We start from the raw sequence: 15,897 nt of genomic DNA, 5'->3' as shown, positions 1-15,897 counted from the left end.
CCCCAGCACCGATCCCTGTGGCACACCGCTTGTGACTCCCCGCCAGTCAGAATATTGGCCCTTCACTCTGACCCTCTGCAATCTACCCGACAACCAGTGCTTGATCCATCTGTGCACATCCCCTCCCACCCCGTGGTTCCACAGCTTCCTAAGCAGCCTTTCATGTGGCACCTTGTCGAAAGCCTTTTGAAAATCGAGGTAAATGATGTCTATGGGTTCCCCATTGTCCACCCGAATGCTTATTCCCTCAAAGAAGTACAGAAGATTCGTTAGGCACGATCTTCCCTTACAGAATCCGTGCTGGCTTGTTCTCAGTAGGCCATTCCTCTCGATGTGCTCGCAAATGCCGTCCTTGATCATAGCTTCCACCATCTTCCCTATAATTGAAGTCAGGCTCACCGGCCTGTAGTTCCCGGGGTCACCCCTCGATCCCTTCTTGAAGATAGGTGTGACATTCGCCAATTTCCAGTCCTCTGGTACCTCACCAGTTTTCAAGGATAGGTTGCAAACATGCTGGATTGTGCCCGCTATTTCTTGTCTTAGTTCCTTCAGAACCCTTGGGTGGATCCCGTCCGGGCCCGGTGATTTACCGCATTTTAACCTGTCTATCTGTTTGAGGACATCCTCCTTACTTACCTCTATGTGCTCCAATTTTTCGGCCTGTTCCCCACTCATGAGCTCCTCTGAGTCCGGTATATTAGATGTGTCTTCGCTCGTGAAAACCGACGAGAAGAACGTGTTCAACCTCTCAGCTACCTCTTTATCCTCCTTAATCACTCCCTTCCTATCCCCATCGTCCAACGGCCCCACCTCCTCTCTCGCTGGTCGCTTCCCCTTTACGTAACTGAAGAATGCCTTGAAGTTTTTCGCCTCCCTGGCCAGCCCCTCTTCGTATTCCCCTTTCGCTTTTCTAACCTCTCGGTGGCATTCCTTTTGGCATTTCCTGTGCGCCTGGTGATTTTCCTCCGTTGGGTCCTTTTTCCATCTCCGGAAGGATACTTTTTTGTCATTTATTGCCCTCTTTACTTCAGTTGACATCCAAACCGGGTCCTTTGATCACTTGTTCTTGCAGCCTTTCCTGAAACTGGGGACGTACATTCTTTGTGCTTCCTGCAGGGTGTCCCTGAATAGGGTCCAGGCGCTTCCCACAGTCTCCATCCTAAAGATGTTTCTGAGCTTCCTCCCCACCATTTCCCTCATAGCAACATAGTTCCCTTTCTTGAAGTTGAGCGCAGTTGTTGCGGTCCTCCTTACTATGGGTGTCCCCCTTTCTAATGTGAATCTGATCGCGTTGTGATCACTGTTGCCTAGTGGTCCTCCCACTTCTACCCCTCTTGCAGGCCCCCCTAATCCGTTTAGGATGAGGTCAAGAGTAGCACCCCCTCGCGTCAGTTCTTTGACTAGTTGCTCCATGAAGCAGTCCCTCACAGCTTCTACAAATCCTGTTTCCCTAGTGCAGTTGGAGTGACCCGTACTCCAGTCTATTCCCGGGTAGTTGAAGTCCCCCATCACTGTTACACTTCCAGTCCTGCATTCCTGTCTCAGTTCCGCTTCCAAGTCATGTCCGACTCCTTCTGGCGTACCAGGTGGGCGATAGTACAGCCCCAGTTTTATGCCTGCACCCTTGTTTCCCGGCAATTTGACCCATAGCGATTCCAGCCCCTCTGCCTTCGTTGCCATATCCATCCCGACCGAGTAGATAGAGTCCTTTATATATAGTACTATGCCTCCCCCCTTCTTGTGGGTCCTGTCCCTCCTGTAGAGCTTGTACCCCGGCAGCGCCACATCCCATTGATTTTCCTCTGTCCACCAGGTTTCTGCAATTCCAATTATATCTAGGTCCTCCCCCTTGGCCACGACTTCTAGTTCACCCATCTTGGCCATGAGGCTTCTTGCATTTGCGTATAAGCACCGCAGGTCCCTTAGGTCCCGTCGTTTTTCCTCCACCTCTGCATTTACCTGGGCCGCCTGCCCTTGGATTTCGGGCAGTTCTCCTGTTCCCTGTGCTTCTGCTTTGCCCTCAGCCTTTACCCTCTTAGCTTTCAGCTTCCCCACATTCCCGCCACCCCACTTCCCCGCTTTTCCTCTGGGTTTTCTAGCCCTACCGGCCCCCTCCTGGGCTATCATCCCTTGAGCCTCTGTTTGATCCCCCTCGCCTTGTGGTACCTCTATATTGCCCTCAGCTTTCGCCCTCGTGCCACCCAGTCCCCCTGTGTCTCCATGCCCCTTAGTCTTCTCCCAGCAAGCTCCCTTTACCTGATGTTTCCCTCGCTGTCTGATCATAAGATCCTCCGGTCCCTCTGCTTCCTCCCTGGCACCATCTCCTCAACCATGCATTCACAGCCTGGAGGTCTGCCTGCCTCTTTGCATCTGCTCTCGGTACAGGCAGGATCTCCAAGAATGCTATCCTCTGTGTGCTCCACTTCAGCTTTCGTCCCAGGACCCTGAACTGGTCAGTCAGTGTGGCCATGCTGAAGTTCCTCCGGCTCACATCATTCGTTCCGACGTGGATTATTACCGCAGTCTCCTCTGTCTCTGCTCCGTCCAGGATCCTCTCGATCCTATCAGTGATGTCTCGTGTCTTGGCCCCTGGGAGACAAGTCACTAGCCGGTCCTCCCTTCCTCCAGCTACGTGACTGTCTACCTCTCTCAAGATCGAGTCTCCCACCACAATAACAGACTTCCCTTTCTTCAGCAACCTCCTCTGCCTCAGGTCCGTGTCCTTGGTGTAGTGCGGTGTCTCTCCCTCGAGGTCCCGGTGAGTCGCGGTCTCCTCCTCTTGAATGGTTCCTCCGCTAGGTCCTTCCCCGGTGTCGCCTTGTGGATCCTGGGTCTCGTCTGCCGACATCCGTCTGTGCAGCTGCTGGTCCCGTTCCTCCACCTTCCTATAGGCCTCCTCGATGAATCTCTCGAGGTCCCTCACCTGGTCCACAATGGGGCCTGCTCCGTCTGTGTTCTGGGTTGACCAGCTCGTCTCCTCTGTGGTGCGCAGTCCCTCCAGTTCCTGGACCCTGACTCTCAATCTGCCGACTTCCATCCTCAGGCTTTCCAGTTCCTGACACCGACTGCATATGTACTCCCGCCTTCCCAAGGGGAGGTAGTTGTACATATTGCACTCTGTGCAGTATACCGGAAAGTACCTCTGGGATCCTGGGTCCTCCATCGCTCTCGTAAAGTGCTGGTGTGCTCCTGCTGATTGGAGCCTGTTATTTTGTTAGCTTCAGAATCCAACTGTCGTCACTGCAGGCGCTTCACAAAGGCGTGCACTAAGGCGCATGCGCCTTTGTCGCACGCCTTCGTCGGCGCGCCAAACAGCTGAGCGCCATTGGCGCTGTGCTCTTTTAAATGTTCCCTTTCGGTCAGGGAGAGGGGCGGAGCAGGGCTCCCACGCTGCCTCTCTTCGGGAACAATCTGGATAAGCTGTCTCCCGCTGGTGGCCTGAAAGGGGGCCCGGCTGGCTGCTGTGCTCTTTTAGATGTTCCCTTTCGGTCAGGGAGAGGGGCGGAGCAGGGCTCCCACACTGCCTCTTTTCGGGAACAATCTGGATAACGCTGTCTCCCGCTGGTGGCCTCAAAGGGGGCCCGGCTGGCTGCTGTGCTCTTTTAGATGTTCCCTTTCGGTCAGGGAGAGGGGCGGAGCAGGGCTCCCACGCTGCCTCTCTTCGGGAACAATCTGGATACGCTGTCTCCCGCTGGTGGCCTGAAAGGGGGCCCAGCTGGCTGCTGTGCTCTTTTAAATGTTCCCTTTCGGTCAGGGAGAGGGGCGGAGCAGGGCTCCCACGCTGCCTCTCTTCGGGAACAATCTGGATACGCTGTCTCCCGCTGATTTTACGTGTTTAATAAACCTGTCATTTTCAAGTCCATCTACTCCACTTTGCCGGCTTTGGCTTGCTGTTTTTTTTGTTTGTGATTTCTTCTTTGTACAGTGGAGGATTGAGGTTCCTTGCTTGTTGTGACCTACAATATGTTAAGCATTCAGATTAAAAATATATATATCTGCCTCTGAGCTCCTTAATGAAATAAAACTATTTTTAAACTGGAATCCCATCCTCCCCATCCCTGGATGTGAGGTCTTCATGTACTAAGTCTTCCTCTGCGGGAGAGATCTATCTTGAGATCAGAGGGTAAAAGCTGTAGGGCGAGATGGAAATCATAACTTTGATGAGGCGTTTGTAAGAGGATAAACTGCTTTTATGAAATGCATGCGCTGGCTTTTACAAAGCTTTGGAAGAGGTTTCTACTACGGGCCAGCAAGGTAAATGCTCTATGCAATGAGAAACCATATGAGCGTCGGAGGACTTACCTCGCCTGCCCGCAGCTTTGTTAAAGGAGCCATAATTTTTGCTTTAAATTGCTGAAGAATATCTATACCTGTCATTTGTATTTTATGTGTCGTGTAACACTGAAACCTCATGTTTTTGAGCAATTGTAGAATGTTGAGAGCTCTACGGGTCCTTTCCCATAAAACAACTGCTATGTATGAAAAAGAAATTTGCGTGCCTTTGAACTGCCTGCTTGTGTTTCAGATTGGAAAAACAAGAACGCGTTTCTATTTTTCGCTGAAGTGTGGAAAATTAGTTTTATGGCAGGCCCAAACTCTACGATGACATTGATATTTGGGGTGAGTTTATGTATGTTTGGAAAAATTGTCTTTTTTACATAGCAAATCAAGATGATGTAAAGCAAGAACTATGTTCAACAGAGCAACTAATGCTGTGTTTCATTGTTTCAGCCTCTCCTTGCGTACCAAGTGTGATGATGCAACAACTTATGTGACTACATGTTTGCTTTAGATCTGCCATTTCTGTGCTATATACAGAGCTCAACATACTTTCCAAAGACAGGTCCTCAGGCTTGAGTGGATGGATAACGAGCAACTGGCTCTTGCCATCAGAGATTATTTCATATTTTTCTCCAGGATGCACCTCCTCTTTCTCTTTCGCCTTCTCCCATTTCACCTCCTGATTTTCATTAACCAATTCAGTTGTTAAGAGGACATCTCCTACTTCAAGGGCTGGCTTGCTCAGTAAGGGGTGAGTTATGGTGAATGGAGGCTCTGGAATGACAGAAAAAGCAACACGGATTTGCTGACACATCAATGACATTTCTATTAGAGACAGTTAGAAAATGCTGAAGACACCAAGAGATATCCATGATCTGAAGGTTTTTTTTTTTAATTATTTTGCATTTTTCTTTGGGGAGGAGATGCAAACAAAGATTTAAACCTAGATTTTTAAAAAGATGCATGTTGCATATTTTAACTGAACACAAAGAAATTACCTTTTCTAGCCTAAAGGAAGGAGAGCTAGCTCTTTATAAACTATCTGATGAAATCTTGGTAAAAGCAGATCAAGATTTTGATGCTCTTTGGGTCCATTTAGATCTGAGTGCTGCTTTTGACACAGTATCTCATTTTAAGTTATTACATCCTAAACACTTTGAGGGCCATTTTCGATAGGACGTCTATGTCTGAGGCGGAGAAAGGGCCATTTCTGAAGCCTGCAAAACCGCTAGATGCCCAAATATTTTTTTTCCAAAAATCGTCTATTTAGACATCTTGGCAACAGGACATTCAACCTTAGGACATCTAACTTTGTTATTTTCAACCACAAAAACATCTAAGTTCAAAACATCCAAATCCAAACCATTTGGACGTAGGAGGGGTGAGCATTGTAATGGACTGGCCACACAGACATACCAACAGAGGAGTAGGGCACCTTAGAGGACCCTGCTGTGAACTTCACATAAAGGATGCCAAATGTACATCTCACCACAACCACCTTACAATTTATCCTGATCCCTCCCAAACTCCCCCCTAGCCTCTTCTTGTTGTGAACTGCCTTGAACTGATGGTTTGGCAGTGTATAAGAATAAATTATTTATTAAAATTATTATTATTATGCCCACCTGTCCACCACCCCAATAGCCCCCTATGGCTGCAGATAACACCTATATGGCAGTTTTGATTGGCTCATAAATGTAGTGTTTAGAGTGGCTTATGGGCCTGGGCCCTCCTCTCTATGGTTCACCAGCCCACCCACAAGGCTACTTAAGACACCTTTGTGCAGCTGGACTAGGCTTTCCCAAACCATGTGCTGCTGTTCTAGTGACAGATATGTATTGTTTCATTCAGATCTTTGTGGAGTGGGAAGGGGTCAGTGACCACTGGGGGAGTGTGAAGTGGTCGTTACTTTATCCTTCCAATAGTCATCTGATCAGTTTGGGTTCCTTTTTGACACTTAGGGCTCCTTTTACAAAGGTGCGCTAGCCGTGACCGCCTCCTTTTAAGCAGGCGGTAATTTTTCGGCTAGCGCACGCTAATCTGGTGCATGCGCTAAAAATGCTAGCGCACCTTTGTAAAAGGAGCCCTTAGATGCTTTTAAAACAGATCTAACTCTGGGCGCCTAAGTTCTGTCCAGGACGTTTGGGGAAAGTTTTGACTGTCACCGCAAGATGTCCAAGTGTTAAGCCCGCTCAAAGACCACCCACAACATGCCTTGAACTCTGAATGCACAGCGGGCAAAAATTCAAACATGACATCTAGTGAGATCGTTTTGAAAATTGACACTTGGACATCCTCAAGTTCCGGTTTATGCTGTCTTTTGGACAGCTTTCTTTTTTTTGAAAATGAGCCTCTTTGGCTTGAAATCAATAGTACTAGATTGGTTTAGATCAGTGGTCTGAAACTCAAACCCTTTGCAGGGCTACATTTTGGATTTGTAGATACTTGGAGGGCCTCAGAAAAAATAGTTAATGTCTTATTTAAAAAAAATGACAATTCTGCATGAGGTAAAACTCTTTATAGTTTATAAATCTTTCCTTTTGGCTAGGTCTTAATAATAATTTTGTAATTTATAGCCAAAGAGACATATGATCAAGAAACTGTTTGATTTTACTTTTGTGATTATGATAAACCTATTGAGGGCCTCAAAATAGTACCTGGCAGGCCGTGAGTTTGAGACCACTGGTTTAGATCTTACTTTTGCCATTGGACGCACTTGATCGGCTAGAATAACGACCTAGCCCTGAAGAAGGTTCTAAAAGGTAATGTCACTTCTTTCCCCTGTTCTTTTTTAATTTGTATTTAGAACCTATAGCTAGGTTGCCGGACACCTGGAATACTGATTTTCACCTCTGCAGATGATATACAAATAATCACCTTTATGAAAGATTTGCTTGATTTTAATGAAAACGTTTTAGCTGACTTGATGAGTGAGCACAATTTGAATTTGAATAAAAAATTGACAGCTATATGGTTATCACGTAAATCTAGATGCCTCGCAACCTTGCCTAGAACAGGCAGTCAAACGCTGCCTCTTCGACACATGATTACTAGGTTAGGAGTTTGTTATGACAATGCATTTAGTTTTAAACCTCAGATTAGTCATGCAGTTAAATCATGTTTTTATTATTTATGTATGTTAAAGCAATCAAAACCCATATTAACCAGAGAAGACCTCTTAAGATACTATAAAAAAGAGATATCGCCTTACCTTTCAGTAAAGCCAAAGTAGACCAGTGACGAATAGTTTGTTGAGAGGTCATAAAGTCAGGACGCATTTGAACATTATCAAACTGTCCTCCTAAACTCATTGACACCATGTTTGTGACAGCTCTTATGCACATTTTGAAAAATTGGAAGTCATCCACACTACTAGACTACACCTTTTGGTGGAACTCTTTGAGCATGTACCACAAATTCGAATCATATGCATATGAAAAGAACATGATATCCCGTTTCTCTACAAATTTGGTGCGAAATAAATCACCTTGGTCATTCTTAGATTCATATGTTCACTCTACCTCGTAGACACTTCTGCCTCTCTCTCTTTCTCTCTCTCTCTCTCTTTATCTCTCTTTTTTCTTTTACTTCATCATCTCTGCTTCTCTACCCTTTCTATTTCTTTTCTTAGCAGTTTCAAATACTCTGAATTCTTCTTACTAATCTGTTATATGCAAATGAATGCAATTATGGTTTCTTTCGTTTATACATCACTATTTTTTATTCAATTTTTATGTATTTGAACTGCTTTTTGTATATTACTTATAATATTCAATAAAATTATTGAAATAAAAAAAAAAAAAACCAGAGAAGACCTTATTTTTAACCATGCTTTTATTACTATTAGAATGGATTACTGTAACTCTCTCTTTTTAGGATCTAGTCAGGCTAATCTGCAGCATTTGCAAGTTGTGCAAAACACAGCTGCCAGGCTCATCAGTGGAGCAAAAAAAAAAAAATTGATCCTATAATTCCCATACTGTATCAACTACACTGGCATGCATTGATTTTAAATTGCTTTGGCCTTGTTTTCAAGACTTTCGTTTTGAGCCAACTTTAGTATTTGTCCCCCCCCCAAAAAAAAATATTGCCAGGTATGCGCCCATAAATACTCTCTTCAGCTACCTAACTTGCAGCAAGTAAGACTTTCATCAACTAGGAAGAGTTTTCTCTTACGCAGGTCTGGTATTCTGGAACTTCTGGCAGGACAATTTTCAACCTGATCTTTCCTATTTTTCCTTTCAGAAAGTGTTCAAAAGAGCATTGTTTCAGCAATATTATATGAATACTTAGAACTGTCTGCTATATGCAAAGTAGGATGCTGATGTCAATTAGTGCAATATGATTATTCTTTTTTCAATTTGCTTTTTTTATTGTTTGATTAGAGATTGTCATGTCTTATATACGTGGAGGGGCATAATCAAAAAAACCGTCTAAGTCCCCTTTTGGCCTAAGTCCTTAAACGTTCAAAGCAGAAGCAGGGAAAGTGTCCATAATCAAAACAAACGTCCTTGTTTTGATTATGGCCTGCCTCTACTAAACGCCCAGATCACCATTACGTCTACAAATACACCCCCACGATGTCTACACTTTTTGCCCATAATTTACCCAAAAAACGCCTAAGCCCCAAACGTCCAACACAAGGGCTTTTAGACGAAGGAGGAACCAGTCCTTCGCCTAAAAGCTGGATTCTGTAACCGGTGTCTGTCAAAAACAACACCGGTTACTGAATCCCCCCCCCACAACGATCCAGACAGGAGGGTGCCCAAGCCCTCCTGCCCTGTCGAACCGCGAACCCCCCCTCCCCCCCGACAACATCGGAGCAAGAGGGAGCCCAAGCCCTCTTGCCCCGGCGATCGTGCCCTCCCCCGACTCGATATGGCCAGGAGGGAGCCCAAGCCCTCCTGGCCCTGGCAACCCCCCTTCCGACACGAACGGGCCAGGAGAGAGCCCAAGCTCTCCTGGCCCTGGCGACCCCCCCCCTCCGACACAAATAGGCCAGGAGAGAGCCCAAGCTCTCCTGGCCCTGGCGACCCCCCCTTCCCGACTGGATTGGGCCAGGAGGGAGCCAAAGCCCTCCTGGCCCCGGTGACCCCCTACCCCCCACCCCCACTACAATACGGGCAGGAGGGATCCCAGGCCCTCCTGCCCTCGACACAACTCCCCTCCCCCAAAGACCACCCCCCCGAACTCCCGATGAGCCCCCCTGCCGCGATGGTTGCGGTGGGTAGGTTGCCGGGCCGCTGAACTGATCGCGCCAGCGGCCATCAGCTTAGCAGCCCCTTAGACCTGGTTTGACTTCGTCTAAGTCAAAAAGGTATAAGTGCCGACTAGGCAACCTGCCTACGGTTTTGGTTATACCTGTTGTACGCCTTGGTGTAGGTCGGCCCACCTCCTGCCCACTGCCCGCCCTTTCCCCTCCTCTAAACATGCCTCTTTTCTTCTCTGTGCGTTTAGAGGCAGGGGAAAGGCCTAAGCTGTTTTTAGATACGTCTAAAAACCAGCTTTGGTTATGGGTACTTGGACGATCAGGCTTTTTGATCGTTCAAGTAGCCATTTAGGACACCTTTTAGACTTTTCTTTTTTGATTATGAACACGATACTGTATATTGCGTGATCTGATTAGAGATTGTGATATATTATGTGTTGCTGTTTTTTTCATACTGCCTAACACTTACATAAAAGGTAGTTTATCAAATCAAATAAATCCAATTTTTGCTTCTTTAGTTAGATTTTACATTCAATTCAATCACCCCTATCCAGTATTTTCCAAAAGAAAAAACAGCTTCCAGAACTCTGTGCATTAAATAAAATAGGGTATGCTGTTAATACTATTCTATAACCTGTTTGTGTAATTTTATGTGCAAGTTTATAGAATTTGGAGGTGAGAATGTAGGTAGGAAAAACAGCATAGAAAGAAATATAGCTTGAGTAGACAATGGATAGTAATGAGGATGCACGACTGTGACCAGGCCCAGATTCAGGCATACACAACTGCCTCAGAAGCCAAATTTTGGTTTCCAAAATAGGTCATGTGCATGTGCTGTGGCATGGTCTTCAAGTTTAATAAAAATTCAAAGCAATATATTTCAAAAAAAAGTCACCGCTTCTCTTCTTAAGTCTCCAATCTGGGGGATCTCTGAGACCCCTTTCACTCCCTGCTCTCTGGGTGCCAAAATCTTAAAACTAGCTCTGACAGTAATTGTCCCAGTTCCTACATCAGAAAGAATTAACATTTTTTAAAAAAAATAGAGCATACTATCCAATAAAAAGCATACTGTGTGTAAACCTGGCACAGCTTAAAGCAGATTTAGTATAGTTGTGCAAGACAAATGCACTTCCTGCCACTTTTATTCTTTAATCTTATCTATTGTTTTGCCTTTTGTCTTTGTTTTGTTCTATTTCTATCATTTAAATTTCTCCAGAATTCTACTGTTCAACGGCTCCCCCTTCTGCTTCTATTCCTTTCTCTCCTCTCTTCTACCTTCCAAAGTATTTAGATCAATGCTGTCTTGTTAAAATGTTTATTTTATTTTTATTTTTCCTCTAACTCTACTTTTCACTTCTCTATTACCCTCCAGGTACTTTAGTTAGATTGTGAGCCTTCGGGACAGTAAGGGAATTTTTCAAGTACCTTTCTTATTTCTAATCTTAATGTATATTTTCTGTAAACCGCTTAGAACCTAACGGATGTAGCGGTATATAAGAAATAAATTACATTACATTACATTTTATCACTCATGCCACAAGTGCAAAGCCTTCATTATATGTTGACTTACGTATTACAGACAGTTTCACTGACACAACCGCTTCCCTTGCAGCGAATGTCACCTCGCCAGAATGATGCAACTGGGCTTCTTTCAAGATAAGCTTGTAACTGTTTCCATCTGCCTCCATTGTCCAGTTTTTGTCCGGTTCGATATTGGAGCCATTATAATACCAAGCCACCTCACTCATCGGCACTGCTTCGCTTAACACACAGCTAAATGTAGCCTGGCTTCCTGTGGTGACTTCGGTGTCAATCAGAGGCTTTAAAAATGTCAGGCGCCATCCTGGAGTTAAAAAGTGTATGATCAAAACCCCCAAACGGTGAAAAGAAACATGTGATAGCAACGTATAACAAGAAACTTTGAAATGTAAAATATCTTGTATGCAAACAATGTGGAAAGAGGTCAAATAAATAAACCATTCAGAATGCTAAGACCATTTCATTAACTACACCAGAAGAAATTAGTCAACAGAAGAGCCACAAAGTAGCTCATCTGATTTGTTTAAAGTGGCATGAACTGTAAAGGCCCACATTTATTGCGTTTTACCATTAGTTTTAAAATGAATGTACATCTTTAATAGTTCCTGGCATGTCAATTATGATATCAGTCTCAGCACACACTGGTCAGAGTCACTAAGTATGACGCAATTTATGGTCCTCTTGATAGCTTTGTTGCTTAGCTTAAGTCCATTGCAAGAAAGGAGTTTGCAGAATTTCAGAAGATGAAATTAAGTCTACCTGCTAATTTTCTTTCCTTTCGTCCCAATAGAATAGTCCAAGTACTTGTGTTCCATACATTGAGCAGGTAGAGATAGAAAATACATAACTAAAAGGTCCACCCTAAAGAGCACTGTGCAGCTCCGATTGATCAGTATTTTGATGACAACGCAGTGTAACCAGACAAAGGAACAACTTTATGTGTCCAAGTAGTTGTAACCTATGTTCTCTCTAACGTGCGTGAATGAAAATGAAAAGAACTCTTTAATACATCCTCTCCCTAAATTTGTGTGTATGAGTAAAGCAGATGTGATGTACTTGTCTGAAAACAGCATAATAAAATACAGGGTTTTAGGTTTGTTCAATATTTTTCTTGGTACTGAGGAAACGACCCCCCCCCCCTTTTACAAAAGTGCGGAAGAGATTTTTAGCACCAGCCGGAACGCTGGATGCTGCTACGATGGTCGTCAGAGCGGTGCAGAGCATTCAGCATGCCAGCCTGTCGAATACCAGGTTCAATTAAAAATCTTAATATTGACTTCTAAGGCTCTCCGTATATGTATTCCGACTTACCTGGCTTCTTTGACTGTCCCCTATGCTCCCATTCACACTCTGATTTCTATTAATGATCACAGTTTAGTACTTCCCATCCTGCAACAGGAGTATTATGAATCCACTCGTAAGAGTGTTTTTTATTTTATTGGTCCATTTTTCGACAGTGAACCACAGTATCTTTGATCAGAAACCTGCTATCGTCAATTTAGGGTTGGGCTGAAGAGTTATCTTTTTGTTCTAGCCATTGGGGAGTTCACAGTTAACAGCATCAAATAAAATTCTGTGTCGTTTCGTGCAGTTCCCTGTCTTTGGGACAGAAAGAGCCAGATTGTATTGGAAATTTAACTTGTGCGTGTCGAATGATCTTGGCTGTTTATCTGTCCTATCAGACTATGGTGTTCTCTTCTATTACTTTGATTTTGATTTTATCATACTTTGCCTCGATTTGCATTTGTGAAAAAGGCACATTCATTAAATTTATAGACTTGAAAGAATAAATGCTGAAAGTGTGGGGCATGGTAATAGATAAATTGATACGGGGCCCATTGGCATCTTATGTTACCTCATTATAGTTGATAATAATTGAATGTTTACTGTGAATCAGTTTTTTGTTCATTTTGGGACATATCCAGGGTAGAGTGGGAGAGGGTTGTTTATGTCACAATTTGATTTTTTAATTTTTAAACTTGGAATGGGTGGGAAGATATCATTATCATAATAGGGTAAGGTTTTTATGGTAATATATGTATTTATGTTATATTGAAGGATTATTGATGATGAAAATGGTTGATTATGAGCACGGGAAAGTTGAATGTGCTTTAATTGCATCATTATACGTTACATTTGTTGTATTGCACTGTTGAAGATTTGAAAATTAATAAAGAATATATAAATAAATAATATTTGCCCCCACCTCCCTCCTTCAAGCTTTACCTTTCACGGTCAGGAATGCTGAGGATACCGCATCACTTGCCAGAAAGGTCACTCTGCAGCTGTCTTTGCAGGTCAGGTTCTTCAGAAGGAGAAGGTGCCGCTGACCATTTTCAAAGAAAACCATTTCAGTATTTTCAGTTGTCCTTGCTGGTTCATCATCGATTAACCAGTTGTAATTATAGCATTCGGGTTTGGAAAGGTAGCACTCAAAAAGAGCCTCACCCCCTTCCACAGCTTCCACATTCTCCAGTCCTTTCACAATAGTGTTTTTGGCTATTTAAAAGACAAAACAACCAACAGACATGATCAGACAATGACTTACTAGAGCTGAAGGAATTTAAAACTAGTAGGTGTTTTATGTTAAGGCAAGCAGCAGTTTGAGCAATTATAATTGTATAGAAGACTACTCCAGTTAAGTGACACAGAGCATATTCTATTTCCTGTAATTACATCATATCAGAAATGTTATTCTTAAAATTAAAAGAAAGAAAGAAATGTTATTTTTTATTGGGGGTGGGGTAGGGATGAGAAGGGTTGTAATGCAATTGAGAAAAATAAAACCGTAAAACGTAAAGAAATTGATTTTTTTTTTTAAAGTGGCATCTTTTTTTTTTCTTTAATCTAATCTAGTCTTCAATTTATACACCGGGTCATCTCTCGTTGGAGCTCGACCCGGTTTACAAGAAGTCAAGAAACTAGAATATACATAAAATAAGGAGAAAATAAAAGATAATAAAAATTAGTTTAGTCTATAATAGAAGGAAATCTTGCTATGTTAACAATTAGTAGGTTCTGCAGGTAAGCTAATTAGATATTGTGAGAATAGCAGGGTTTTTAAGGTTTTCTGAAATAATTGCAATTGGTCTATCATTGTAATAACACCAGGAAGTCCATTCCAAATCTCTACCAACTTGAAAACATAGAACCGACATGGGGTGCTATTACAGAATCTAGTTCATGGATTACTCATGGTTTCATTAAAAGGACAGCTATCATCATACAGCGTATTAAAGAAAATAAACAGAAGTTCTAGAAAAGAAAATCTTAAAAAATAACTCCCTGAGGATCAAAACCTGTCTTATATACTCCTAGTGCTATCAGAAGTGATAAACCAAAAGGGATTTCCTCACATAACATTAATTCATGGATTTCACAGTTTGAAGAAACTGGGATCTTTAAAAAAAGACATTAACATTTATAAAAATGTATCTTTTTATATTTTAAAAGGTCAAATATTGTTGACCAAATTTGAAAATGTGGAGACAGGAACTCTTTCAGGAAAATGTTAAAAAACACAACTATTTGTAGATGCATTTCTTTGAGCAATTGATCTTATGTAAAGATTGAATCAGTCTATTTTGTTCTGATTTTTAATATTTTATGTTTGTAACTTTCTGTAAACCGCTTTGGAAAAAAACGGTATAGAAATTTTAAAAATAAATAAATAAAATAAATTTAGGGGTCCTTTTACAAAGGTGTGGTAGCGGTTTAATGCGCGGAACACCGCGCGTTAAACCGCCTGCCGCGCTAGTATCCAACGCCTCCACTGATGAGGCGTTAGGATTTTAGGCTGCCGCGGGGGGTTAGCGCGTGTTGAAAGGAGCCCTTATATTCTTGTTGGAGATTAGATCATGATTAAAATTTCATAGTTAACTTATGTAAATATCAAATGGAGATAGCACCATTTACATAAGCACTACATAAACAAAATTACTAGAACTGATTTGAGATTTTCTATATTTAGCCAAAATGCCGCTGGCATCTGGTCTGTTGTCACAGGCACTAAGGTAGCCTTCCTTCTGTTGCTACTGGAAGACCTCACCTTCAACATCAAGCTCAGCCATCACACTCGTGCCACCTGCTTCACAAACATAGATGCCTCTGTCCTCAGGAACTGCAGGCTTAATTGTAAGCTTGGCTACATTCCAGTCTTGCTCAATAGTGATTCGCTTCCCATCAGCAAGGACCTCCTGGTCGTTTTTCTTCCACGTGGCCTGCACCGGCCTAGAATACTGGCAAATGAACTCTGCTGTGCCATCTTCATCAACAGTAAGGTCGCCCATGGGACTGACCACTTCAACGGTTGGATCTGTCAACCAACATGTCAGGAAGGACATGCATTAGCAGATCTCAGTGAAAATGGTGGCTTAGGCTCTTGGCAAGCACAGAGCTTATTTGGAAGCAAAACTACATGAACCTGCAAGCATGGGGAGTGGCCTATGGGAGCCTTGATTTAGGTTTTGCTTGTGCCAGCAACAGGCTTTAGCAGTGCAAAAGTGATAGATTAGGGGGATGCTGCATGGGACAGACAGAGTGAAATTTTTGAAGGATATGGAAGAGCCTTTAAATTACATATTTTGGGGGACAGAAGCAACCAACCACTTTGTTTTCACAAGGGGAAAGCAATTTTGAGCAGACCATGTACATTGTCTATATGCCTGGGCTTCCCTGTATTAGTACAAGAAGTCTGTATGCTATCTTCTGTGGCTTTGAAAAAAACAAGTGCCAGCCGTACTAGGAATACCCAGTTCCTAGGCCTTTCTATTTCAAGATGAATGGTAAATCTCAGATTGTCACAAAAAAAAAACCCAACAACTATTAAGTCCCTCAATAAAGTCCATAATCGCTAGGCAATGAAGGGT

General features: G+C 43.2%; 1 protein-coding gene across 16 annotated transcripts in view; it reads right to left on the bottom strand.

Moving 5' to 3' along the window:
* Positions 1–15,897, bottom strand: part of OBSCN (obscurin, cytoskeletal calmodulin and titin-interacting RhoGEF) — a 762,040-nt gene that overhangs the window by 303,732 nt on the left and 442,411 nt on the right. For 15 of the 16 annotated variants that reach the window (XM_033931804.1, XM_033931806.1, XM_033931805.1 and 12 more), the window contains 4 exons: positions 15,078–15,344; positions 13,256–13,528; positions 11,061–11,333; positions 4,831–5,055 (listed from right to left, as the gene is read on the bottom strand). In XM_033931804.1, coding sequence (XP_033787695.1) covers positions 4,831–5,055; positions 11,061–11,333; positions 13,256–13,528; positions 15,078–15,344 — 1,038 coding nt within the window. The remainder of the gene's footprint in view (positions 1–4,830; positions 5,056–11,060; positions 11,334–13,255; positions 13,529–15,077; positions 15,345–15,897) is intronic. The other variant, XM_033931808.1, reaches the window with a different exon arrangement.

Source organism: Geotrypetes seraphini, chromosome 2 (genome assembly GCF_902459505.1).
Source record: "Geotrypetes seraphini chromosome 2, aGeoSer1.1, whole genome shotgun sequence".
NCBI classification, from domain to species: Eukaryota; Metazoa; Chordata; class Amphibia; order Gymnophiona; family Dermophiidae; genus Geotrypetes; species Geotrypetes seraphini.
Note: the sequence above shows the minus strand (reverse complement) of the source record. Positions and strands in the feature narration are given on the sequence as shown.